Consider the following 27,455-nt stretch of genomic DNA (forward strand, 5'->3'; position numbering starts at 1 on the left):
GGGTCCAGCGTAAACATTTACAAAGCACTGCTGCCTTGACAGCCAGTTCCAAGGGGAAGGGCACTTTACCTGCTCAGTTCTTCAAGACTTTTTGGGCAGAGCCACTCTACAGACCCTCCTCCTTGAGGGTGGAGGGTTCTGCTTTGGTATCTATTCTAAAATGAATAATTTGTAGTTAGTTGTGTCCATCCCAAAAAATAAGTTCCTTACCTTTGGTATCGCTTTTGGTGGATGCTCCATCCAGCAGCAGATTCATCACTGCCCTCCCACCTCCTCGTTCTTTTGAGTGGCATCTTTTTAATATCTAAAAATGCCCCAAAATAGTATTCAGCACACTCTTACCAACAAATTGTTCACACTTCTGAGGACATGCAAAGTGTACTGATAAACTGACATTACCACGCAGCACCAGATCCTCCAACACACAATCCTTGCGTGTTCAAATGACCAGTACAAGAATGCTACAGCTGGGCCTTCTACTCCCCAGGGACTTATGCATGTAAACACAGCCACAAAGTCTTACAAAGCACCTACATTTCTCATTCCTTAAGAATGGGGTCCACAGCCCTTAAGGTTCCAGATTAACAAGGTGTGATATTACATGTCTCCTTTTAAGCAGACACACACAGCAGCAGCACAAACCTGTTTCAGTCCTTCTGGTGTGGGTGAATCGTTCTCTCCACTTGCCTAAAAAACTCATGTTCCTTAACCTGCTGAGAACCTGCCTGTGGCTGACTTTTCCACAGACCTACTTGCTATGTTCAGCACACCACTGACCGTCTCACCTGTGGAATATTTAGACTCCTATGTAGAAGACATAGCCCGAAGGGTTGACGGAGAAGAAGTAGAAGGGTATTAAGTAGTGCATTACATTCAATTGACTTTTCCTTGGCCCTGCTACCCATTTAAAATGTGGCAGGTGATTCATATTTTAATGTCCCTTTAGGATTACAGCTACGGTTATGCAGAAGTTTGGTCCTCCCCCCCCCCCCCCCCTCCCCATGACAACCTTATTTCACATTTTGAACATATTTTAGACGCATAGAAATTGTATAAACGGCAGACTGGAAATTGAATTATTGTAGATGGCTGGTACCTAAACCAACTTGTTGACTTTCTTGCAGGGGGTATCCCGATGTGCACCCCACATGGCTATCCTGAAGCTCATCCCCCTTCCTCTAGCTCTCTTCCTGTGTCGCACAGGCCTCGTTGCATGGCTGTCGTCTTTCTTCAAGATGGCATCCAAGAGTGTTGCCAAAGTAGTTGGGGAGCTAACAACCAACGAGGAGCTCCGAACTGTGTTGTCCTACCTATACCTTGATTACGGTAAGCCAAAACTAACAAAATGTCAAAGAAAAGTAATTTCTGCATAAGGGGGGTATAGGATCAATTCACAAACTCAAGGAATGTTTTATCAAAATGTTATGGATATATAGTACACATACCATGAGTTGGTGTATGAAATGGCTTCTATTAGTAGTAGATGTGTGGGGTCCAAGCTGTGAGGATCAAATCTGCAGGTACTCGAATCACTCACTTATATATATATATATATATATTTTTTTTTTTTAAAAGACACTTTTAATCAGGTCATCTGGTCAGTGCACTATTATTTTCCACAGTGAGCTTCACTTGAGAGAAACAAGAGGAGTTCCTCTTTTTGTTGAAGCCTCTGGGGCAGAGTCAATCAAATATCTGCCTCTTTTGTGACCGACAGGCATGGTTGGAGAAGGGTTAGTGATATTTCATTGCCTGATATGACGGAGCCTTCCCTTGTCCTGCTGACATTCCGGCTGAAGCATCTTGCTGGAGAACGCTTGTTGGTTCTTTATCAGCCAATAAGTCAACTTCTTGTGACTGATACTTCTGCCTCTTGTGACTGATACTCCACACAAGGCCCTGCAAAAGGAATTTTATAAAGGTGGGCGGTTAACTCTGCTCCGCCAGTGGAGTTTATGGAGTTTTAGAACTCCGCACTTTGGAGTGTGACGTTTTGCAGCAGAGCGGATTTTACCAGTGCAGAGGACATGAGTCTAGGACTTACCTACCTCCCAAATGATGTCCTGCTCCTGCTGATGGCTGCAGTCTGCTTCCGCTGCTCTGATTCGGAGAATTCAATCAACAGGAAGCACTGCAGTGCGCATGACGTATTGTGTGAAGGCATGCATGACCCTATGAAATCCCATGATAGGGTCAGGCAGGCCTTCATGCACTACGCCATGTGCACTTCCTGTTAATTGAATTCTCTGAGCCAGGGCAGCGGAAGCCAAGTGCTGCCAGCAGCAGGAGCAGGCAGGAAACATGAAGGGACTTGGGACGGCAGTGACAGCTAGGAGACTGGCCGCTGGGCTGCACTGCCGTGGACAGCCGGCGCCGCCATACCCACCTACCAAGGAGGAAGCTCAGGACAGGTAAGGTCAGGCCTTACTACGCCGGGCAGGGGGAAGCGGGGGTGCATTTAATTGTGCAGGTAACTCCGCCAGGCCACGGAACTCTGCGGAATTTAACAGAGTTTTCCAGTATCTCTGTGAAATTTCACAGAGTCAACTCCGCTCAGGGTTAGAATTTTACCACCATCTTAGATAAACAACGATCTGCAACATTACTTAAAACCATGTTTTTTTTCTTCTTCACAGCATAGTTAAGAAGTGTATAATTTGGTGATATGACCTCTTCCCATTCCACAGGTGTTTTACCGCGGAACGCCAGCTTTTCCATGCATGCCTTGGTGGTTGAAGACTTCCTTAATGGAGCCTGGTACCCAAGCGGCGGTGCAAGTGAGATAGCATTCCACCTCATCCCAGTGATTGAAAAGGCTGGGGGTGCTGTGTTTGCCAGAGCGCCGGTTAAAAGGATTCTGGTTGATGAGGCTGGAAGAGCCTGTGGTGAGTGTGACAGGACAAAGTGGGAGTATATTGTGGGGGGCGGTGGGGGCATGGTGAGTAGGAAGGATACTTGCATTGGATGTTAGCATTCTTCTATAACCTACTTGGGTACCAGGTAAATGGGACAGGGAATGAGAGAGTTGCTGCTGTGAAGGTTTGGTGAAGGAGTGGCTATTAGTCCTACATTAGCCTTGGAGGGCACTAGAGTAAAGAGTCCAGTAGCTCCCTGTGACCCCCGGAACCTGGCTTCAGGCTAGGAGTATGGGCTGTTCTAGGTGATTTGGGGTATTTTCCGGAGTTTATCAATACGTGATTAATTTACTTAAAATGAGGTGTGGAGATTACCCCTACGCCACACCTGTTGCCACGGCTTCTAGGCAATACGGACTAAAGCCCTCAGGAAAAAAACCTATGACAATGCTCCTTGCTTTAATGTTTCAGGTTTACCAAGTAAAAATGTTAAATATAAAACGCTGACCGCAACTTTAGAGTTCTTCATTCATCTTCGAAAGTCCAATGAAAGAACCAGTATTTTAGATAACTGTATAGTTTTGTGGATATTAACAAATGTTAATGTTGTATTGATATCCATATGCATTTTAGGGCTAGATATATGCCCGTTTTTAGTGGTTGCAAGCAGGAAATCGGTCAGTTTGCGACCGCTAAATAGGTCTGTGCAATGTACAAACCCTATTTTGCGAGCCGGTAACCTGTCACTGACACACAAAATAGGGTTTGTGACATGCTATTAGGAAGGAGGGTGCCTAGGGCGTCCCTTCCTAATTACGAGTCACGCTTCTATGAACGATTGTTTTGCAACCAATATTACGGTCGCAAAATTCTTGCAGTTTACCACCTACTTCAAGTAGGTGGTAAGCCACTCGCAAACAGCCAGGGCATCTCGAGAGGACCTCTTCCCTTTTATGACTGGCAGGGAAAATATTTTTTAAGAGCAGGCAGGGGTCCCTTTTAAGAGCAGGCAGGGGTCCACGGCCCACTGCCTACTCTTAAAAAATGAAAACGACGTTTCATTTTTCTTTTTTAAATGCATTCCGTTTTCCTTTAAGGAAAACGTGCTGCCTTAAAAAACAAACAAAAAAAACTGCTTTATAAAAAAGACAAAGCAAAACCAAAGGGGATGGTGGACGGGGTGTTGAAAATTGCAAGCACTCACCCCCAGTCAACTGATCTTGGTTTAATCCATCATCATTCTTTAGCTCACTCCGCCACCCCAGTTCAGACATGACTATATGCAAATCCGTCTGACCCTGTGCCTCATGGGAGCAGTCCAGCACGAACTGCCAAGCCTTGTCTTCCCTGGACCGGAAATAAGCATCCTGGGACCAGTTTCAAGCTCACAGCCCTCATCAGCCAGGCTATCTTGAATCCAGTGGCAAAGTGAGCAGGGGACCCGTGTCTGGGCATACCCTGCCAACTTAGGGCGAACAAAGCAAAACCAAAGGGGATGGTGGACGGAGTGTTGAACATTGCAACCACTCGCCCCCAGTCAACTGATCTGGGTTTAATCCATCATCACTCTTTAGCTCACTCCGCCACCCCAGTTCAGACATGGCTATATGCAAATCAGTCTGACCCTGTGCCTCATGGGAACAGTCCAGTCCGAACTGCCAAGCCAAGTTTTGGGGTTTTTGTTATAAAAAAGACAGTCACAGACATGGTGGTCTGCTGACCCCAGCAGGCCACTATCACTGTGAGTGCTGGCCAATCCCAATGGGGTCACAAATTGCGACCAGCCTCATGAATATTAATGAGACAGGTCGTTTTGGACCTCATTGGGAATAGCAAACAGTGTCTGAGACACTGTTGTACAGTGCATTTTGTGAGTATCAAAAAGTCACAATTTGCGACCCGCAAAATGGAAGGGTCATACATCTGGCCCTAAATCAAATCTGGCAAATCTAATCCAAAACTCTAATTTGTGTAGTACGTTATTATTTTACACCACCAACTGATTTGTCTTTTGGCTCTTTCAATGACAGCGCTCATCACTGCCCACCTCAATGGTGTTCATTTTGTTGATTTTGAAAGAAAGTAAACATTAGTTGGACCTCAGTCACCATCTTGATTTAATAACTCATCCTACCTGCTTTATTTCTAGGCGTAAATGTTCAAAGGAAGGGGCGGGATCCAGTGAATATCTTTGCCCCGGTGGTGATTTCTGATGCTGGAATATTCAACACCTACGAAAATCTCCTCCCCCCGGAGCAGCAGGCATTGCCAGGTAAGACAAACGAGCCACTTGTAAAATGTCTCCTGCCTGCCACTGGGCATTCTCTAAGGACGTAACCAAGCGCTGTATCTGTGTATTTCCACAATATTGGTGATTTTTTAGGAAGGCTTACTTGAGATGTATTTTTGAAGACCACGAAGATGCTTGAATTATTTTTCTGCAGGTGAAATGTACATCACTGAATACTCCTCAATGCCAGGACAGAATAGTAACGTTTTCAAAATCGGTGCTTCTTGCACCGTTGGAGAAATATTTAAATAGCAAAATCTCTCCAACTGTAATTGATAGTTTATTTTCACTAAAGGTAATTGTTTTATACAAACACGAGAATTTAGCTCAAACAATTGTTTTTTTAAAATAATGCACAAATGTGGCGTAAGAAATAATTCATTTTCAAGCCCTATATTTCCTCCGGTGGTTTAAAAATGTTGGTGTTTTTAAAAACTGAAATTTAAAATGTTCCTAGATTCATATCTGCATGAAAAAGGACGGACATTTCTAAGCAAACTTACAGAAATAAAAAGCATGCAGTTAGGGAGTGGTTTCCTTGCTTGTGGGAGAGCAGACAAGGCACGTTTTATTATGTAGCGCATTTCTGGTTTTGAGTCACTGTTAAAGATGGCGAGCTGCTTTTGCTAGTGGGGTTGATTTAGCCGGGATTACCCAGTAGCTCCTGCTGGACATCAGGAACACTGGCAATCAGCGACAGATGGGAAAAGCTGGTTATCTGTGAAGGAATGATGGAGAAGGTGCGCATGCTGATTTTTGCATTGGTTGAGATGATTTTTATTTTGATTTATTGTAACTCTGTGCCAGGTAGATAGCGTGTGGGTGAGAAGATTTAAAATAATTCCTAAATGTTCTGGGAACCAATGCAGTCACTTCAGATTAAGACAAACATGGAGTGCACAAACCTTGGATAAACTCCTACTGGTCTTCCATTTCCTCCCCTAGGGATCCAGTCTCAGCTGAGCAGTGTGCAACATGGGCTGGCCGGTTTCAGCCTTTTTGTGGGCCTGGATGGAACCAAAGAAAGCCTGGGGCTCCCCGCATCAAACTTCTTCATCTTTCCTGACCCAAATCTTAACAATGCGTGAGTTGGGTTCTAATATTGACAGTCTGAAGGGGGTGGGGAGGGCCGCATCATGCTACTGTTGAATGGGCTACCACTGTAGGATGTGTTCCATCTCCTATAGTCCCCACCCACAAGGTCACGGCGTGGATGCTTCGCTTGATATTAGAGAGACTTCATGACAAAGTGGGAAATGTATAAGAGTGACATAATACAGTTGTTTCCTTTTGGAGATTACGGTTACAGCTTCTCAAGGTAAATTACGTTTTTATTTTATATAGGCTTCCAGTCGAGCAGCGGGTGCTGTTCAAAACTGGCTGCATACTTTTTAAAGACACTCAAGAAACTGGCCCTAGTTTTATTATGTCATGCATTAGAAAGCATCGGCCTGAGCGCAATTTGAGATCGACGCACTTGAACCTCCTAGAGGTGCCTAGGATCAAACGGAAACGTATAGGTGGGACCCGGTTCTCTTATCTGGGTCCGAGGCTCTGGAATTCACTGCCTAATCCGATCAGACTGGAGACTGACTACATGCGGTTTAGGAAGGCTTTGAAAACCTGGCTGTTTTCTCTAGCTTACAATTAGTTGTCCCTCACTTTGTCCTCACTCTCTTTTCTGCTTAAACTTCCCAGTGCCAAGAGACCTGTTGGTGAATGTGCGCTTATATAAGTTCCTTAATAACATAACAAAAAATAACATAACATGTATGTTAGACCCGTCTGCTTCTGAGAGTCCCCTCACCACTATGATTTCTTTTGTTCCCCTGTACCTCCCAAAATTTGTCGCTTTTTATTTGTCTACCAGGACTTTTTATGTGTTGTCTCATGGGGTTAGATGTTCCTTGATGCCCAGTTGCTCACAAGGTTTGTGGCACCTATTTACAAGGCGCCTGGCCCAAACCTGTGGCATTACAAACTGGGGTTGTCAACCTGTATAAATGAACCTAAAATGGTGGACACCCTTTTTCCTCATGTGAAGTGACTCCCATTGGAGCCTTCATGAACCCTGGCCTTTTGAGGTTTTGGCGCCCTTTGTTTGGCGCGCATTTCTGACAGGAATTCCTTTATTTTCCTCGGGTACACAAAATGGCTGCTCTAGAACCCCACTACGGTGGCTGTGAGTGTCCTAAATACCCCTCAAGAGTGCCTTGTCATTGTCACAGCCAGAGAAGGTTCTAGAACCTTCTGGCTCGTGCCAGTACCCCAGGGCACTGGCTATATAAGGCCCAGTCCCTGGCGGCCATTTTAGTTCAGACTAGAGAAGAGGAGATTGAGAGATTCGAGACTTGACACCAGATTGACACCTGCCCTGTTGACCCCTGAGGTGGCTGGTAACGCAGGCAGTAGAGCAGCAAAGGGTTGCTGGCGTTGTGTCTGACTGGCGTTCCAGTCAGCTACGTGAGAAGTGATCTAGCGCCTACAGCGCCTGCCCAGCGAGTACCTCATTGCCCCCAAAGACTGTGGCCAGATTCGTGTGCCTCCCCGCCCCCCCCCGGTGGTGAACTGTGATCGATTTATCGAGTCGCGAGGCGAGAGCAAGTTCGCCGCGACCGCGATCGTCAGCTGTGCCCCGTTCGCGACAGGTGCCTCTAGAGGGGAGCTCGGACGTCTCCGAGCCCCACCAGCGTAGAGCGCTTCCTGCGTAGATTGAAGGTGAGGTGGTGCGCCGGGGCGGGGAAAGGCCGGCCTTCGTTGGGCGGGACTAGCGTCTCTGCCACTCCCCAGTGACCCGGGAGCTGTAGCTGTGGGCGGGAACCCCCCTGTATGCGGAAGTCGGAGGGAGGTCCGTGGAGCCCCTGAGAGCCCCGTCGCTAACGAGAGAAGTGCTGTGCCCGACTGAATCGTATTTTGATTGCAGCCGATGTGAGGTGGGCCCGTTTCTTCATAGTGAATGCAGCGTTGTGAAGGAACTGTGAACCGGCATTCATTTGACTGTGCGCGAAGGTTGTGTGACCTCTCCGGCAGCCCGCTCGTCAGTCTAAAGACTTTGAACTGGTGCCGCCTGTGCTCAAGTGGTGCTAAAGCCCATAGGCGCGCATAGACTTCACCGGCAAAGCAGAGATCCTATCCCGGTGACCGCCGAGTGCAAATTATGTATTTACTGTGTTTCCTTGCCTTTTAGATATACGCGCATACGCCCTGAGTGATTATTAAAGAGTCCCAAACCTTATTTTGTGCTCAGAGAAGCCGTATACCCGGTCATTGAAAACAGCATAAACTGTAAGAGTTATCTTTCCCATTTGAAGCGTATTGTAATGATTCTAAAGTATTTAATTGGTGGCAGCGATACCAGAAGAAACATGTGGTTGTTTATTTAAATGAACCAATATTTATTCTGATATTTATCCTGATATTTATTGTGATACTCATCCCTGAAGTTATTCTATTTATTAATACTATTTATTACCAGAACTGTATGACCGAAAGAAATGTATATGTGCTTTCCCAGTCAACCCTATTTACAACAAAGAACTTTTATATAAAGGAATCGTATTTTTCTACAGCAGTGGTGTGGTGTCCTTCCTTTTAGTGTGGATGAACAAGGAGTTATTATTGGGTCAGGGCCGGCTTAACACTACAGCCTTCACTTGCCTTGTCACTTGAGCCAAGCTACCCCCTTTGTGCTGGGCTTGCCCATCGCAGGTCCAACATAAAATTTGTACTCAGCGGGTGGGATTGCGAGCCGTGCTTGTTTTGAACCCCATAATAATTCAGTGTGCACCACAGGTACACACCCGGAGTTTTCTCCTAGCAGCCCTCCAATTCAACGTTTTGTTTTTTCCAAATTCTTTCCTGGAGGTGGGTGGAAGTGACCCTCAAAGTTCTTATCCTGGTCACCTACTTCGGGGTGGTTGTCCACACTTTTCACTGACAAGATGGAATTCGAAATGTCAGAGCTGGAGACCTATACTGTGGCACAGCTCAAGGATTTCTGTCAGGAGAGGGGAGTGTTTGTCAGGCGAGGGGCCAAAAGAGAGGAGCTCCGTACTAGTCTGCGAGCATGGGTGGAAGCACACACGGAGGGAACGGTGGAGGAGGAGGAATCGGACAGAGGTACTGTCATTGATAGGACTGCGGAATGTCCCCTGGGGGTGGGTGAGATGTCAATCAGCCCCAAGGAAACCTCACGGGAGGGCAGCAGTGTGTCATCGAGAGGGTTGTCAGAAACCGAGTTAGCTGACAGGAGAGAGGAAAGACTGTTAAGGTGGGAAATAGCAAAAATGGAGTTGGAAGAAAGGAGGGAGGGGAGGAGGTTGGAACATGAGTTCAAGCTACGAGAACTCGAATTCCAGGCCCCTAACATCACTCCGAAGGGTGTCGAGTCAAAAGAATTTGCCAGGGATCCCAGGCCCCATTTACCCAAGGACGTAGTCGCCAGTTATACCGCTGGAGACGACATAGCCAAGTGGCTGGCAGCCTATGAGGTCTCCTTAAGAGCCCATGGGATCCATGAGAAGCATTGGGGTGGTGGATTATACCGGTACATGCCTCCGACAGGTAGGGATGCCCTATTGGCCCTAGACCGGAAGGAACAGGTTAATTACCCCGCCATGAAGGTGGCGCTCATCAGGAAGTTTGGGTTGACCCCCGAGAAATACCGGCAAAGGTTTAGGGGCAGCCACAAGCTGAGCTCACAGAATTGGGTTGACTTCTTGGATTTTGCTAAGAAAGCCCTGGATGGGTGGGTCCAAGGTAATGAGGTGGATGACTATCGAGGGTTGTACGACCTGATACTCAAGGAACATCTACTCGAGAAATGTCTTCCCGAGCTGAGGCAACACCTGGTAGACAGCAAACTTACTTGCCCCCGTAAGCTTGCTGAGGAGGCGGACATTTGGGCAAGTACCCGAGTGTCCACGAAGGGGACGGGAGGAGATTCTCAGAAGTCCGGACAGGGCGCTCCCCAGAAGAAAGAGGGGGGAGATAACAAGAAGCAGGAGTTCTCCAAAGGCCCCCAAAATACCTTTAAGGGGAAAAGTTTCTTCTCCACTTCTAAGGCTAACCCGCAGAAGAACCCTAATCCGGGCCAGAGTCAGCAGCCAAGGGTTATCCATTGCTATGAGTGCGGTGGTATTGGACATTATAAGGGAGACGTGAAATGCCCAAAGAGACCACCCCCTCCCACTGGAGGAAAGGCCCCGGGAGTCGCTAGTGTAGCGCTCGGGGAGGAGATGCCCTTAGTTAAGGGGGGGGAGTGGGCGGGTGTCACCTTAGTGTCCCTGGGTGATCGGGAGGTGGTTCCAAAGATCCAGGTGCCCTCAAATACTGCCAAGTATGGGCAATGGGTCACCATCAATGGCCATAGAGGGGAAGCTCTGAGAGATACAGGAGCCAGTATGACTATGGTAAGGAGTCATCTGGTGTCCTCAGAGCAGGTGATTCCAGGCGTACTTCATCCAGCGCGATGGCTGACGGCAGAATGGGCCACTATCCTGTGGCCGAGGTTCCCTTTGAGTGGGGAGGGGTTGCAGGTTCACTTCGAGTTGCCGTAAGCCCCGCCGTGCCAGTCGATTGTCTGCTGGGCAATGATATGGAGCACAATGCTTAGAAGGAGGTGGAATACCGGACTCATACTGAGATGCTGGGTACACCTGATTGGGCCTGTGTAAGTACCAGGTCTGCGGCTGCTCGGGAGGAGAAGTCGCGTGGGTTGGAGCCTGGAACAATGGCCCACCCAGCTGCTGATGAGGGAACATTTCGAGGACAGGAGGAGCCTGCCTCGGTGTCCATGCCCCGTGAGACGGATAGGCCACCTGTGGAGGTGGACCCGGAGTCCGCGGAGGAGGACATGGTTCCGTTGGAGGACTTGCCTATCCCCGCTGAGTGGCGAGTGGAAGGAGGACCATCCCGGGAGGAACTGAGCAAGGGACAAAGGGAATGTCCCACCCTCGAGGGTCTGAGGCAACAGGCTGAAGCCCAGGCAGCAGGTAACGAGTCTGGGAACTATCGTGTTTACTGGGAGGATGGTCTCCTCTACAGTGAACCCAGGGCGCCAGTGCACGGATTGTCACGGGCCCTGGTAGTCCCACAGTGTTACCGAGCCTTCCTATTAGAGTTGGCTCATGAGATTCCCTTGGCAGGTCACTTGGGTCAGGACAAGACCTTTGCCCGGCTTGTCCCCCACTTTTATTGGCCTCGAATGAGGGTGGCGTCCGACACATACTGTCGGTCGTGCGTGTCATGCCAAGCCAGTGGGAAAACAGGGACGAAGCTGAAGGCTCCCCTGGAACCACTTCCCGTTGTTGGCACCCCCTTTGAAAGGGTGGGCATCGACATTGCTGGGCCCCTAGATCCACCTACATCATCCGGTCACAGGTTTATCCTGGTGGATCACGCCACAAGGTATCCAGAGGCAATTCCTCTGAGAACCATTACTGCACCAGTAGTGGCCAAGGCCCTGATGGGGATCTTTACCCGAGTGGGATTCCCCAAGGAAGTTGTGTCTGACAGGGGGACCAACTTCCTGTCAGCATATATGCGGGCCATGTGGAAGGAGTGTGGAGTGACTTACAGGTTCACCACTCCTTATCACCCACAGACCAATGGTCTTGTGGAAAGGTTCAACCAAACCTTGAAGGGTATGATCAGAAGTCTACCCGAAAGCCTGCGGAGGAAATGGGACGTCCTCCTACCCTGTTTGCTCTTTTCCTACAGGGAAGTGCCGCAAAAGGGAGTGGGCTTCAGCCCCTTCGAGCTTTTGTACGGGCACCCTGTACGTGGACCTCTCAGCCTGGTGAGGGACTCCTGGGAAAAGTCTCCCCGGAAAGTTCCCCAGGATGTGGTGAGCTACATGCTGGCCTTCCGAAGCCAAATGGCTAAGTTGTGGAAGCAAGCTTCTGACAACTTGGAAGCCAGTCAGGCAGTCATGAAAGCGTGGTATGACCACAACGCTCACCCAGTGGAGTTGGAGCCTGGCCAGAAGGTGTGGGTGATGGAGCCTGGAGAGCTGAGTGCCCTCCAGGACCGTTGGACAGGCCCCTATGAGGTATTGGAGAAGAAGGGCAAGTCTACCTATCTGGTGGACATAAAGACCCCTCGGCATCCGCATCGGGTGTTACATGCCAATCGCCTCAAGCCCCACTACGAGAGGCCCGAAGTCATGTTGGTTATGGTGACTGACGGATCGGAGGAAGAGGACACGGAGCCTCTCCCCGACCTTTTTGCGTCTCAAGAAAAGGATGGGTCAGTGGAGGGAGTGAAACTCTCGCCAACCCTGACTCCTGAGCAGCAGGAGGAATGTCGCCAGGTCTTGGGGTCATTCGCTCCTCTGTTCTCCCTTGTCCCGGGTAAGACCCACCTGTGTACCCATGACGTGGACACAGGGGACAGCCCACCTGTAAAGTCAAAGTCTTACCGGCTGTATGACAAGGTGAAGGCCAGTATCCAAAGCGAAGTAGCTAAGATGCTGGAGCTAGGAGTCATCGAACCTTCAAGTAGCCCTTGGTCTAGCCCGGTGGTGTTAGTTCCTAAAGCTGCCCCACCTGGCACCACACCAGAATTGAGATTCTGTGTGGACTACCGAGGACTAAATTCGGTAACCAAAACGGATGCTCATCCGATCCCTCAGGCGGATGAATTGATTGACCGGTTGGGAGCTGCCCAATATCTCAGTACCATTGACCTCACTGCAGGGTACTGGCAGATTCCCATGTCTAATGGAGCCAAGGAAAGGTCAGCCTTCTCCACACCTGATGGACACTACCAGTTTTGCGTCATGCCCTTTGGGCTCAAGAACGCTCCTGCCACTTTTCAGCGGCTGGTGAACACGATCCTCACCGGGATGGAGTCATTCTCTGCTGCTTACTTGGATGACATAGCTGTCTTCAGTAGCAGCTGGGAGGATCACTTGCAGCACTTGCAAGCCGTTCTCCAGGCCCTGGGACGGGCTGGCTTGACTATCAAGGCCAGCAAATGTCAGATTGGACAGGGGTCGGTAGTGTACTTAGGACACTTGGTGGGCCGGGGAACGGTGCAGCCCCTTCAGGCGAAGATTGAGGCAATCATGGCCTGGAAACCCCCCCAAGACCCAGACTGAGGTCCGAGCCTTCCTGGGCCTCACAGGTTACTACAGACGATTCGTGAAGGGGTATGGCACTATCGTGGCACCCCTTACAGAACTCAAGGCCAAAAAGCAACCCAGGAGAGTCATTTGGACGGAGGCTTGCCAGCGAGCCTTCGACACTCTGAAACAAGCATTGTGTAAAGCTCCAGTCCTGAAGGCTCCAGATTTTTCAAAAGAGTTCATTGTCCAGACTGATGCATCCGACATTGGCATTGGGGCGGTGCTATCGCAACTCAATGAAGAGGGTCTGGATCAACCCGTGGTCTTTCTGTCACGGAGACTGCTTCCCCGGGAACAGAGGTGGAGTACCATCGAGCGGGAAGCCTTTGCGGTGGTCTGGGCACTGAAGAAGCTGCGACCATATTTGTTTGGTTCACACTTCCTTGTTCAGACAGACCACCGACCCCTTCGTTGGCTCATGCAAATGAAGGGGGAAAATCCCAAACTGTTGAGGTGGTCTATCTCCCTACAGGGAATGGACTTTCGGGTGGAACACCGGCCCGGAGTTGACCACGCCAATGCGGACGGTCTCTCCAGGTATTTCCGCCTTAGTGTTGAGGACTCCCAAGGGGTTGGGTAGCTCTCCCCACTTTCAGCTGGGGGGGACGCGTGTTAGCCCGTCTGCTTCTGAGAGTCCCCTCACCACTATGATTTCTTTTGTTCCCCTGTACCTCCCAAAATTTGTCGCTTTTTATTTGTCTACCAGGACTGTTTATGTGTTGTCTCATGGGGTTAGATGTTCCTTGATGCCCAGTTGCTCACAAGGTTTGTGGCACCTATTTACAAGGCGCCTGGCCCAAACCTGTGGCATTACAAACTGGGGTTGTCAACCTGTATAAATGAACCTAAAATGGTGGACACCCTTTTCCCTCATGTGAAGTGACTCCCATTGGAGCCTTCATGAACCCTGGCCTTTTGAGGTTTTGGCGCCCTTTGTTTGGCGCGCATTTCTGACAGGAATTCCTTTATTTTCCTCAGGTACACAAAATGGCTGCTCTAGAACCCCAGTACGGTGGCTGTGAGTGTCCTAAATACCCCTCAAGAGTGCCTTGTCATTGTCACAGCCAGAGAAGGTTCTAGAACCTTCTGGCTCGTGCCAGTACCCCAGGGCACTGGCTATATAAGGCCCAGTCCCTGGCGGGCATTTTAGTTCAGACTAGAGAAGAGGAGATTAAGAGATTCCAGACTTGACACCAGATTGACACCTGCCCTGTTGACCCCTGAGGTGGCTGGTAACGCAGGCAGTAGAGCAGCAAAGGGTTGCTGGCGTTGTGTCTGACTGGCGTTCCAGTCAGCTACGTGAGAAGTGATCTAACGCCTACAGCACCTGCCCAGCGAGTACCTCATTGTCCCCAAAGACTGTGGCCAGATCGTGTGCCTCCCCGCCCCCCCCCGGTGGTGAACTGTGATCGATTTATCGAGTCGCGAGGCGAGAGCAAGTTCGCCGCGACCGCGATTGTCAGCTGTGCCCCCTTCGCGACAGGTGCCTCTAGAGGGGAGCTCGGACGTCTCCGAGCCCCACCAGCGTAGAGCGCTTCCTGCGTAGATTGAAGGTGAGGTGGTGCGCCGGGGCGGGGAAAGGCCGGCCTTCGTTGGGCGGGACTAGCGTCTCTGCCACTCCCCAGTGAACCGGGAGCTGTAGCTGTGGGCGGGAACCCCCCTGTATGCGGAAGTCGGAGGGAGGTCCGTGGAGCCCCTGAGAGCCCCGTTGCTAACGAGAGAAGTGCTGTGCCCGACTGAATCGTATTTTGATTGCAGCCGATGTGAGGTGGGCCCGTTTCTTCATAGTGAATGCAGCGTTGTGAAGGAACTGTGAACCGGCATTCATTTGACTGTGCGCGAAGGTTGTGTGACCTCTCCGGCAGCCCGTTCGTCAGTCTAAAGACTTTGAACTGGTGCCACCTGTGCTCAAGTGGTGCTAAAGCCCGTAGGCGCGCATAGACTTCACCGGCAAAGCAGAGATCCTATCCCGGTGACCGCCGAATGCAAATGATGTATTTACGGTGTTTCGTTGCCTTTTAGATATACGCGCATACGCCCTGAGTGATTATTAAAGAGTCCCAAACCTTATTTTGTGCTCAGAGAAGCCGTATACCCGGCATTGAAAACAGCATAAACTGTAAGAGTTATCTTTCCCATTTGAAGCGTATTGTAATGATTCTAAAGTATTTAATTGGTGGCAGCGATACCAGAAGAAACATGTGGTTGTTTATTTAAATGAACCAATATTTATTCTGATATTTATTCTGATATTTATCCTGATATTTATTGTGATACTCATCCCTGAAGTTATTCTATTTATTAATACTATTTATTACCAGAACTGTATGACCGAAAGAAATGTATATGTGCTTTCCCAGTCAACCCTATTTACAACAAAGAACTTTTATATAAAGGAATCGTATTTTTCTACAGCAGTGGTGTGGTGTCCTTCTTTTTGGTGTGGATGAACAAGGAGTTATTATTGGGTCAGGGCCGGCTTAACACTACAGCCTTCACTTGCCTTGTCACTTGAGCCAAGCTACCCCCTTTGTGCAGGGCTTGCCCATCGCAGGTCCAACAATGTAGGTATAAAGTTGCATCACTAAACTAATAGGATGTAACACTCTGCAGTAGAGGTGTTCCAAGATTGAGCGTTACATTTTACAAAGGTAAAATGAGTGTTCAGGGGACTGAACATCTACCAGATCGAACCTGTTACCCTTGGCTCTATATACTCCAGCAACTTAACCCTGTGGCAGTCATAAAGCCAGCCTTTTCGATCCAGATTATATGACCCTGTACTTACCTCCAAAACCACAGCCAAATTGATCTTTAATTGTATTTCCTTGTTATACAAAGTTATTGAAGCCGATCCGGCCACCTAACTAAAACACCAACCATCCCTGCTAACACCCACCCTCTCGAATAGTAAAGTACACCTGGGATTGCCGCACATCATCAACCAGGTTCTGGCAGACTTGCAAAACAAGTCTGGATTTCGCTTCTGACCAGAATTTGTTTCCTTCAGAAGGAAATTAAAACTGACTGGTTAAGCAAAGCACATAAAAGACTAAATGAACTAGCTCGCCCATACCCTCCGATAACACTAAAATGCTTTGAGACCATCATCCATCAGTCAACGTGAAATAAGCATGTAAATATTGTATACAGCGCTCTAACAACGGAATCTGCCTTGGTCTGTGCTCAATGAAAAGGAAAATTAAATATATTAAAGTGCTGGAACAGCTTCTGTTAAAGATCAGTTTAAGGATGGACTAAAGTTATTAGTATTCAGTTCTGATTTTTATTCAGAGTTCTTGATACACTTAGAGTGCATATGTAGGAGTGGTGGATAAAATAAATGTGCGTTGTAAAGTAATTAATTGTAGCACTTTCATTTCAAGCAGCTTTACTGTTAACAGAGACATTTGTTATTGAGACGTCTATGAAGTGGCTTCTCTGTCAAGGTAATTCTTGACAGAGAAGACTAGACGGCCGCTACGGTGGAGTTCCACGCCTCCACGTAGCACCTGTGCGTCCCACCCTTGATCCCGCGCCCCGCCTACCATGAGGGGATGGTGGATTCGGGATGGCGTTCCTGATACTTCGCCGGCAGCCCAGTGGCAGTGGGCTTGCAAGCGACTGCTGGAGTAGGACTAAGTTACTTCAGTGGGAAATATCTTTCTTCCTTGCATTACCCCTGATTACTAGTAGTGCTAACCGCTTCCCTGATTGGCCCCGCTGACTGCGAGCGGCGGACCTTACTTTTAAATTTAATCGTATTTTATGATTTGCCCTGCTGAGTACTAGCAGCGCTTTTAATCTCCTACCTTGTATTCTGCATTCAGTCCATCCGCTGAGGTGAGACGCTTGCCGGTGCTTCCCAGCGCTCGTGGGCGCCATCTTGGGCAGGGTTGGACGGCGATCCTCGCCACACCCCCTTGTCGTCTCCTCCCTATTTAGGATTCTCCTCCCCTTGCTTTCTGTGATCGCCGGCAGCCCAGTGGCAGTGGGCTTGCAAGCGACTGCTGGAGTAGGACTAAGTTACTTCAGTGGGAAATATCTTTCTTCCTTGCATTACCGCTGATTACTAGTAGTGCTAACCGCTTCCCTGATTGGCCCCGCTGACTGCGAGCGGCGGACCTTACTTTTAAATTTAATCGTATTTTATGATTTGCCCTGCTGAGTACTAGCAGCGCTTTTAATCTCCTACCTTGTATTCTGCATTCAGTCCATCCGCTGAGGTGAGACGCTTGCCGGTGCTTCTCAGCGCTCGTGGGCGCCATCTTGGGCAGGGTTGAACGGCGATCCTCGCCACACCCCCTTGTCGTCTCCTCCCTATTTAGGATTCTCCTCCCCTTGCTTTCTGTGATCGCCGGCAGCCCAGTGGCAGTGGGCTTGCAAGCGACTGCTGGAGTAGGACTAAGTTACTTCAGTGGGAAATATCTTTCTTCCTTGCATTACCGCTGATTACTAGTAGTGCTAACCGCTTCCCTGATTGGCCCCGCTGACTGCGAGCGGCGGACCTTACTTTTAAATGTAATCGTATTTTATGATTTGCCCTGCTGAGTACTAGCAGCGCTTTTAATCTCCTACCTTGTATTCTGCATTCAGTCCATCCGCTGAGGTGAGACGCTTGCCGGTGCTTCTCAGCGCTCGTGGGCGCCATCTTGGGCAGGGTTGGACGGCGATCCTCGCCACACCCCCTTGTCGTCTCCTCCCTATTTAGGATTCTCCTCCCCTTGCTTTCTGTGATCGCCGGCAGCCCAGTGGCAGTGGGCTTGCAAGCGACTGCTGGAGTAGGACTAAGTTACTCCAGTGGGAAATATCTTTCTTCCTTGCATTACCGCTGATTACTAGTAGTGCTAACCGCTTCCCTGATTGGCCCCGCTGACTGCGAGCGGCGGACCTTACTTTTAAATTTAATCGTATTTTATGATTTGCCCTGCTGAGTACTAGCAGCGCTTTTAATCTCCTACCTTGTATTCTGCATTCAGTCCATCCGCTGAGGTGAGACGCTTGCCGGTGCTTCTCAGCGCTCGTGGGCGCCATCTTGGGCAGGGTTGGACGGCGATCCTCGCCACACCCCCTTGTCGTCTCCTCCCTATTTAAACGGCCATTATGTGTCAGCGCAGCGGACGAGCGCAGCGGACGAGCGCAGCGGGCGCGACGGAGGCGCGCCGGAGTCGTGCCAGAGTCCTGCCCGTCTGCGCCCGTCCGCGGCCGGAAGGGGCCAGGGGCAGGGCCTGCTAGTCATACCATCTCATTCACTGCTAGGCAGTTGAGACATTATAATTTACCTGGTCTGATCCCCCACCCCGTCATCATGGGAAGACTCACCACACTTGGTATTCTTTGCAAACCCCATATTCCATCGGGCCTCCCGGCTCCCCGGTCGGTTCCCGCACTGACTCATACTCCCATGCGGGTTCTACTTTTAAATACCCGTTCAATGGTTAAACACCAGACTGACATTTTTACCCTGCTGTTACAGGAAAGCCCTGACCTCCTTTTGCTCACTGAGTCCTGGCTCACGGAGAATTCTCTCCCTGACATCTTGGCAGCCCTCCCCCCGGATTATTTTATTCTTCACGCTGACCGCATTGCCGATCACCCGGGTGGCGGGGTGGCGGCTATTATTTCGAAACGTTTTCACCTTATCTCTTCTTTTTCCCTGGCACTTCCACAAATAGAGAATTTAGTTGTTAACTTGGAGACGCCAGTTGGGGCTTTTTCTTTTGCCCTTTAATATCGTCCGCCCCGTTCTATGCCAGACTTTGCGGAGAAACTCTGCGAACACCTGACTGCCCTTTTGCCCTCATTATCCAGTTTTGCCCTATTCGGGGATTTCAATTACTGGTTTGATGACGCCAACGCGGGGGCGCATGCCTCAGCATTATCTGAGATTTTGACAAGTTTGAACTTGAGTCAGCAAGTCACCTCACCGACGCATGAAAAAGGCCATATATTAGATCAGATTTGGACCTCGAATGTAACCCTCTCTACCCCCTCTACACTCCCCTGCGTATGGTCAGACCATTTCATAGTCGATACGACCATCACACTTAGCGGGCGAACTAAGGCCCCGCTAATGGCAGGCGGCTTTGCACGTAAATGGAAGAACTATGACTCTAAGGGTTTCATGGACACTCTGGCTTCCACTTGTCCGAACACCCTCTCTTCTGAGGATGTTAATAGGATTGATGCTAATATCTGTAGTTGGTTGAAGGAGGCTAGCGACCAATTTGCCCCAGTAGTAGAGTTCCCCTGCACCAGACACCCGAATGCCAACCGGTGGTTCTCTGACAACCTCAAGAAAATAAAACTTGAGGTACGCCAATCAGAACGCATCTGGAGGCGGGACTATTCCTTGACATCTAGACAGAGATATGTTACCGCTCGGAGGGAATACAAATCGGCTATTTTATTAGCCAAATCGGAGCATATCTCTGATAGAATTTCCTCCGCCCCTAACAAATCCCGTGAGGTGTTCAGGATCATGAATGAACTTACCACGGATGACAGGACCCTCCCAGCTCAAACCCCGTCCAAAGAGACTTGTGATGCCCTCAATCGTTTTTTCATTGAAAAAATCAGCAAAATAAAAAATTCCATTCCCCTTACTCCTTCGTCGTCACTATCTTTGGACACTCTTCCCGGCAATCTATGTTCTTTTACTTCTTTTCCTATTCTGGATCCTCCTTCCCTGGTGAAGTTAGCTAATCGCGTAAAATCAGGCTCACCGGAGGACTGTTGCCCGCCCACGGTATTGCGGGAGGTCTGTCTTAAACTACCGGAGTGTATACTTCCCTTCCTGAACGCTTCCCTCATCTCTGGCACGGTCCCTGGAACCTTCAAGGAGGCTATTCTTTTGCCTCTCTTGAAGAAGCCAGGGGCTGACGCGGCCGAACTTTCCAACTATCGCCCAATATCTCTGTTGCCTTACCTGTCAAAACTCCTCGAAGCACATGTCACCTGGTGCCTCTCCAATTTCATCGAGGGCTCGTGCTTCCTTGAGTCTAACCAGGCCGGCTTTAGGCCGGCCCACTCTACGGAGGCAGTCATCTTGGCAGTTGTGGACACCCTGAGAAAGAACGCAGATGCCAGGAGACCACAGGCTCTGGTTCTTTTGGATCTGTCCGCCGCGTTCGACACGGTGGATCATAACATTCTGCTCCACCGTGTCGAACAGGCTGGCATTCGGGGCACAGCCCTCAAGTGGGTGGAGTCGTTCCTGACGGGAAGATCTCAAGCCGTGCGTCTTGGCCCCTTCACTGCATCTAAATCCCCTATCACCTGCGGTGTTCCCCAGGGTTCGTCACTTTCCCCGTTATTATTTAATCTTTATTTGCGCCCTTTAATTCTTTCCCTTCACAACTGGGACGTCAGCGTTTTTAACTATGCTGACGATCTGCAGCTCGTCTTTCCGCTTGATTCTCCTCAGGCAACCAACAACTTTCACGCCGTTCTGACCTATATCCATCATTGGATGAATCAGAATCAATTAAAACTTAATCCCGGAAAGACCGAGCTACTTCTTCCTGGTTCCAGCGCTGCCTTTTGGGGCCCGCAGTTCTGGCCTCCCGATCTGGGTTCCCCCCAATACCACTCAAGGCCGTTAGGAGTCTGGGGGTGACGATCGACGCTGATTTGTCACTTAAGGCCCAAGTGGGTGCCACGATTTCTTCGTGCATGTTTCAGCTCCGAAAAATCCGGAAGATCAGGCACCTACTTCCACATGCGGCCTTGTGTCAGGTCGTCATGTCCCTGGTCATTTCGCGCCTTGATTTTTCTAACTCTCTCTACTATGCACTTCCGCGATTTCTCTCACACCGCCTTCAGGTTGTACAAAATCAGGCAGCCCGCCTCATATACAAGATCCCTAAGTGGCAATCGGCTAGGCCCCTGCTCCGCAGGCTTCATTGGCTACCAGTGAAGGAGAGAGCAGCTTTTAAGATGGGATGTTTGGTATTCAAATCCCTTCACTGCTCCTGCCCTGCCTTTTTGAAATCTTTGATTACTTTGTACCAACCTGTCCGCTCTCTTCGCTCAGCTTTCCAACATCTGATTGTAACCCCCAAGTTTAAACTTCATAAACTTGGCGGCTGTCGTTTTGCTTCCCTTGCCCCCAAATTCTGGAATCCCCTTCCTCTGACTATTAAATCTAGTAAATCTCTTCTTCAGTTTAGAAAACTTCTTAAAACTTTTTTATTTTCCCTCTCTGAATAAACTGTCTTTTCTGCTTATTAACACGTCCCTTCAGCCAGCGCCATGAAACCTCCGGGTGTTAGAGCGCTTAACAAGACTCATTTAACATAACATAACATAACATACTTCGGCTGGCTCTTTGAGGTGTTCTTTCCCGCGGCTGAGTGTTTTTCGGACCGGCTGTTGAGGCTGTACGGGTTACGGAGGCTTTGAAAGCACGAAAGCACGAGAGCAGGAGACGCTCACAGTTCCGAATGCGCTGGTGGCTGCGAAAAAAACTGAGAGGCTTTTTTTCCGCGCGCTGAGGTGGGGCTAGCTCTTCAGCGGAGGGCTTGGCTCTGTCAGCGCTACATTCTGCTATCGGATTTGCCTCGTCTAAAGGACCAGAGCTTTCGGCGTATCCCTGCTTCTACTGGCGATTAAAGAATTTTTGTCTAGTAGGTTCGTTCTAAGTGAAGATTTAGTTTTTGGCGAACTGAAGAGTCTCTGCACAACGGCTGCTGTGTGGAGAGGACTACATCTCCCATCTCCCATCTCTCTCAGCGGTGCTCTTCATTGTCTTCCAGTGGAAAGGAAAAACGGAGCAGAACTGGTAGTTTGCCGTTTTAATGGGCAAACTTACAGGAGTACGAGCCAGAGCAAGAGCCCGTCACCTCCAAGCTAAAGAAGAAGCTGCAGTGGCAAAATTGCCCGTTCAGGAAGGTATGGAGGAGGATTCCTCTGTGACCTCTGAGGAGGAGACATCTGGCAATATTAGTATTATAGAGACTCCTGTAGAGACTTTGGATTGTAATATTATATCTGAAACAATGCAGATGGATACTCCTAGACATAATTTGGTGCAAACTGCCACACAGTTGAAGACTATGACCACGGCTACTACGGCCACTACGGCCATCAACAAACCATTGAAACAGTTTCCTCTGTTCGAAGCCAAGGCTAATTCATTTACTGTTAATAGCTCTACTTTGCTTATTCCAGATCTAGACCTCAGCCGAGTCTCAACAACGGCTGTTTCTGGTATTACACCTCTACAGACTGACGAGTTATTGCCAAACACTACTGATATATCATTGACTTGTCCTCCAACGATTGCGATCCTAAAAGCAGCGCCCTCCTTGGTAGAGAAGGCCACAACTCCAAAGAATAGCGCAGATAGTCTGGTGAATTTAGCCTCCACTTATACGGCATCTAGCGTAATAGAAGGAGCGGGAACACTTAGTCCTATTCTATCTATGGATACTGAGGCTACTCAGACTATTGGAACATTGCAGTTGTCGGTCAAAGACATGTTAAACTTGATATTAGATGAAATACGTGAAGTCAAACAGTTTCAAAGGGCAGAACTGGTTTGGATTCAGAATCGTTTGGACAAAATTGAGGACCTTGTATCTATTTTTCCTCCTCGTCTTCAGGAAGCCGAAGTCAGAATTTCAGGCCTAGAAGATGAGATTACTAAGGTTAAGAAGGACGTTAAAATTGTCTCTAAAACATCTAAGCCCTTGGAAGTTAAGCTCGATGAACTTGAAAATTTCAATCGTAGATCGAACCTCAGAATAGTCGGGGTTCCCGAGAAAATAGAGGGGTCCGATATGATCCAATGGGTCTCTTCTTTCTTGTTGCATGAAGTCATTCCAGAGTTTAAAGGCGATTTGACGATCACCCGAGCCCATCGGGTACCTGCTCAGCCATTCCCTAACTCTGCTCTCCCTCGTATTATTTTGCTAAACTTTGCTGACATTCGTATAAAAGAGACAATTCTATCTAGGGCCATTAAACAAGGCCAATTCGCAGTGAATGCTACTACCAAATGCCGGATATTTTCGGACATGTCTGCGGCTGCAGCCCGCCGCAGAAAAGAGTTCGTAAAAATTTTACACCTGTTTAAGGCTATGGGCGCTCAGGCCTCAATTGCGCAACAGTAAAAACTTAAGGTGTTGATTAAAGGCAAATTTTATTTGCTGACTGATGTTGAGGAAGCACAGGATCTGCTTAGCAAAATGTCGCCTGGTTAGAAAAGTCAATTGATGTAGCGGAGTGGTGGAGGGAGTCGGGGGAGGGATGAAAGGGAGGCTATGGGGTGTTACATCAAGACACCTCTAGGATAGGGGCTGAGACTCAGTGGCCAGAGTGGGTAAGGGCAGCAGAAAGATGGCCACAGGTGAAGGTGGGGGTGGGGATATGGGTGGGTTGGGAAAAAATTGAAAAGATGGAAGTTATTTGCAGTAGGATTGTTTTTTGCGAAATAGTATTTCTTAGGGATCACAGCTGTGTATGTGAAAATTTGTATTATGCGATTAAGGATGTCGTATTGTTTCATGTATCGAATTATATATTATGTCTGTTAATAGGGGATTGAAATTAATTTCGTTTAATGTGAATGGTCTCAATAATAGGAAAAAAATGCGAGCCATAGAGTCTTGGATTAGGACTGAGAATCCCGCGGTTGTAAAGTTACAGGAGACTCATATTACTGCTTCTAAAAAGGAGGATTTTACGATGTTTAAAACATGGACTTTGTTCCGGGGTTTTTCATGCGCCATTAGTTCACAACGTGGAGTTGCTCTCTTTTTGAATAAAAACTTGGAGATTGAAATTATTCAGACAGAAAAGGATGGTTTGGGTCGTTGGTGTTGGGCTTCGTGCAATTTCAAAAATCGTCAACGCCCAATTACCTTTGTCTGTTTTTACGCTCCTCTAGAAGACAATCCTCAGATTTATGACGTTATGTTTCAGTCTCTGTTATTGGTAGGTGGGGATATTGTCATAGGTGGCGATTTCAACATACTCATGAACCCCAATTTAGACTCTACCACATCCTCCAAGAGACAGTCTAAACCTAAATCTTTCAGGACTATGTTAAATTATATATCAACATTCGAATTGTGTGATCCATGGCGCTTGAAAAATCCACGGAAAACTGATTTTACCTGTTGGTCAGGTAGGTTTAAATCATCCTCCCGCATTGATTTTTTTCCTTGCCTCCAGACAGCTTAAATTTTTCTCTCAGAAATTTTGTCACAATGGTTTTTCAGATCATGCTATGGTGGTGAATAATTTTGCTTTGGGAGACAATATTAAAGTTCCAAAAAGATGGATGTTTAATAAAACATATTTACAGGTTTTAAATTGGGTTTCTGCACTAAAATTAGAGATTACGGATTACATTGCTCGAAACATAGGCACTGCCCCCTTGCATATTATTTGGGACTCCTTAAAGGCCTTCATTCGTACGTATAATTATAAGCAAAGATGCGGCTGAGTGGTCTGCCGTGAAAAATATTAGGAATTTTTTGCTACAAAAAATCCAGGACCTAACAACACGACAACACTGTAATCCAACTTGTAATGTCCAGAAACAACTTAGTGAAGCCAAACGTGAACTTAGTACCCATTATTTCTTACAGAGCGAAGAGGTCTTTCGTAAACAATCTCAAAAAGTTTATGAAGAAAGCAATTTTACGGGAATTTTTGTAGCCTGGCAGGTGAAAGAACAAGCAGTCTCGAATATGATCAATTCACTAAAAGATCCTGCCACTCATATCGAGACATCAGCTCAGGTGGAAATAAATTCAATAATGTTTTCCCATTATGACAAAATCTATAGTACACAGCATTCTATCAACCATCAAAACTTGTCTGATTTTCTGGGGAGGCACCCACTTCCCAGTCTATCTTCAGATGACCAACTGATTATGCAAAGTCCATTTTCCAAGGAGGAATTGGAAATAGTTGTAAAGGATCTTCCTTTGGGCAAGGCTTGTGGCCCTGACGGCCTTCCTTCTGAATTTTTTAAGGTTTTTCTTAGCTCCTTCGGTGATTTGTTTCTGCTATTATTAAATTCAATGCTTGATGGTGGGCAAGTCCCTGAATCCTTTCATGAAGGCACGGTTGTTAGTTTCCTGAAGAAGGGGAAAGAACCTAAAGACCCTAACTCATATAGGCCAATTACTCTATTAAATTCAGACAATAAAATTACCACCAAATTATTGTCACTTCGCTTTAATAACATCACGGCGGAGCTGATTCATCCCGATCAAAACGGTTTCATCATAGGAAGGCAACTATTTACAAATACACATTTTTTAGTTGAGGCATTAGATTATTTTGAGTCACGGGGGTTACAGGCTTTAGTGTTATTATTAGACGCAGAAAAAGCTTTTGATTTAGTGGTATGGGACACACTTTTTTTTATTTAAAAAAACTTTGTGATCCCACAACACATCATTAATTTGATACAGAATCTAAACACAGGTGCCACAGCCAATATAATCATTAATAAATTCTCAGCTGGCTCAATTTTAGTTCAGCGGTGAACCAGGCAAGGTTGCCCCTTGTCTCCTATTCTTTTTGCTTTTTTTATTGAACCACTAGCTGTTGCTATTCGGAACTGCGTACAGATTGCTCCCCTGGTTATTTCTATGGCCAAGATAAAACTATACGCAGATGATATTATGTTATTAATTAAACCGGATCTCATATCACAGACACAGGCTCTTCAAATTTTTGAAGAATTCGAGGCCTTAGGAGGCTACCGAATCAATAAAAAAAAGACAGAAATTTTGGTTTGCGGGGGAGCAGATCCAGTACTACACCCAGATCTGCAAGGTTGTATCAATCCAAAACCTAAAAGATACTTGGGGATTTTTTTTCTCCCACAGTTCAGGATTTATATACACTTAATTTTGTTCCTTTGCTTCAGAAAGTTTGTCTAATGTTTGCCCGCTGGGATCCATTACCTTTATCTATTCTTGGTCGAATCGCCTTGATTAAAATGTCAATACTCCCCCTCTTTAATTTTTTATTCTCCACTATCTCAGTTTTTTTGCCTGGCTCCTTCTTTTCCAGAATAGAATCTATGTTTTCCGCATTTGTTTGAGCAAAAAAAACACCTAGAATTGACTTACGGACTTTATATGAAGAAACTGAATATGGAGGTCTCTCATTACCAAATTTAAAAGATTACTATTACGCATACTTTGCGCAGTACCTAGATAGATTTAAAAATACAAACCCAGGTGTGGGTTTATTTATAAATTTTTTCTTTGAGTTAATATGTTTAGAAGTTCAGATCCCATCCCCTCTTCTTGTGCCGAAATCACCTAAATTTGTCTGATACAAGACCCTAAATTGTTTTTTTAAACGACGAGATGCCATGCTCAAGAGATATTCCCTCCCCATCTTTACCTTAACAACTCCCTTAATTGGTGCTTTCGCCTTTTTAAGGATTAAGATTGAACCTATAGTTATTGAAAACTGGGGCCGCGCAGGGATTAAAACGTTAGCTGACTTTTGGGGAATGGTTCCTAGCTAGCTGTCGATGATATGACATGTCTGATTCCTGGTCATTTTCTGCTAATCGGGTTCTACAGCGTGATTTATAAAACTCTGGCGCAATTAGACCCCAGTATTATTATTAGTAGTTCTTCTCCATTAGTAGAAGATCTTTTTGTAAATGATGTTACGAAGAAACCCGGGGAATGGAAACACTGCTTGACACAGAGTCGGGAGGAAGAGCTGACCTCTAAAGCTATACGCAAATGGCATACACAGGAAAACCTAGCCTTATCAACTGATATATGGAAAACTATTAATCAGTTTAACTTTGGTTCATTACGTGGCGCCAATTGGCACAGAATGTTATTTTTTAGCAAATGGCTGTTGTACCGCACTCCTGCAATTATTGCCAAAATGTACGATAATATGTCTGCTAATTGTTTTAGATGCTTTCATTGCGATCCAGCTAATTGGTCTCACATTATGGCGTACTGCCCTAAAATTAAGTCTTTTTGGGAGGAAATTTTAGTTTTTTTTAAAACTTATTATGTGATATCAATTCCTTGCAATGTAAAAATATTACTGTTTGGCTTTGATCCAGAATGTACATTTTCAATTCATTTGGCAAAATTTATATTGCAATGGCCGTTGCTAGATCATTGTTATTACAGAACTGGCGCACATCACAAGTTCCAATGTTTCAGGAATGGTTTGA

The 27,455-nt window shown here is 47.4% G+C and overlaps 1 protein-coding gene across 1 annotated transcript in view; it reads left to right on the forward strand.

Moving 5' to 3' along the window:
* Window positions 1-27,455, forward strand: part of LOC144791919 (all-trans-retinol 13,14-reductase-like) — a 282,571-nt gene that overhangs the window by 183,691 nt on the left and 71,425 nt on the right. Inside the window, exons 4-7 of the mRNA XM_078666732.1 lie at window positions 1,125-1,326; window positions 2,688-2,885; window positions 5,005-5,127; window positions 6,091-6,229. Of these exons, the coding sequence (XP_078522858.1) occupies window positions 1,125-1,326; window positions 2,688-2,885; window positions 5,005-5,127; window positions 6,091-6,229 (662 nt within the window). The remainder of the gene's footprint in view (window positions 1-1,124; window positions 1,327-2,687; window positions 2,886-5,004; window positions 5,128-6,090; window positions 6,230-27,455) is intronic.

The sequence above is a fragment of the Lissotriton helveticus genome, chromosome 11, assembly GCF_964261635.1.
Source record: "Lissotriton helveticus chromosome 11, aLisHel1.1, whole genome shotgun sequence".
Taxonomy (NCBI): domain Eukaryota; kingdom Metazoa; phylum Chordata; class Amphibia; order Caudata; family Salamandridae; genus Lissotriton; species Lissotriton helveticus.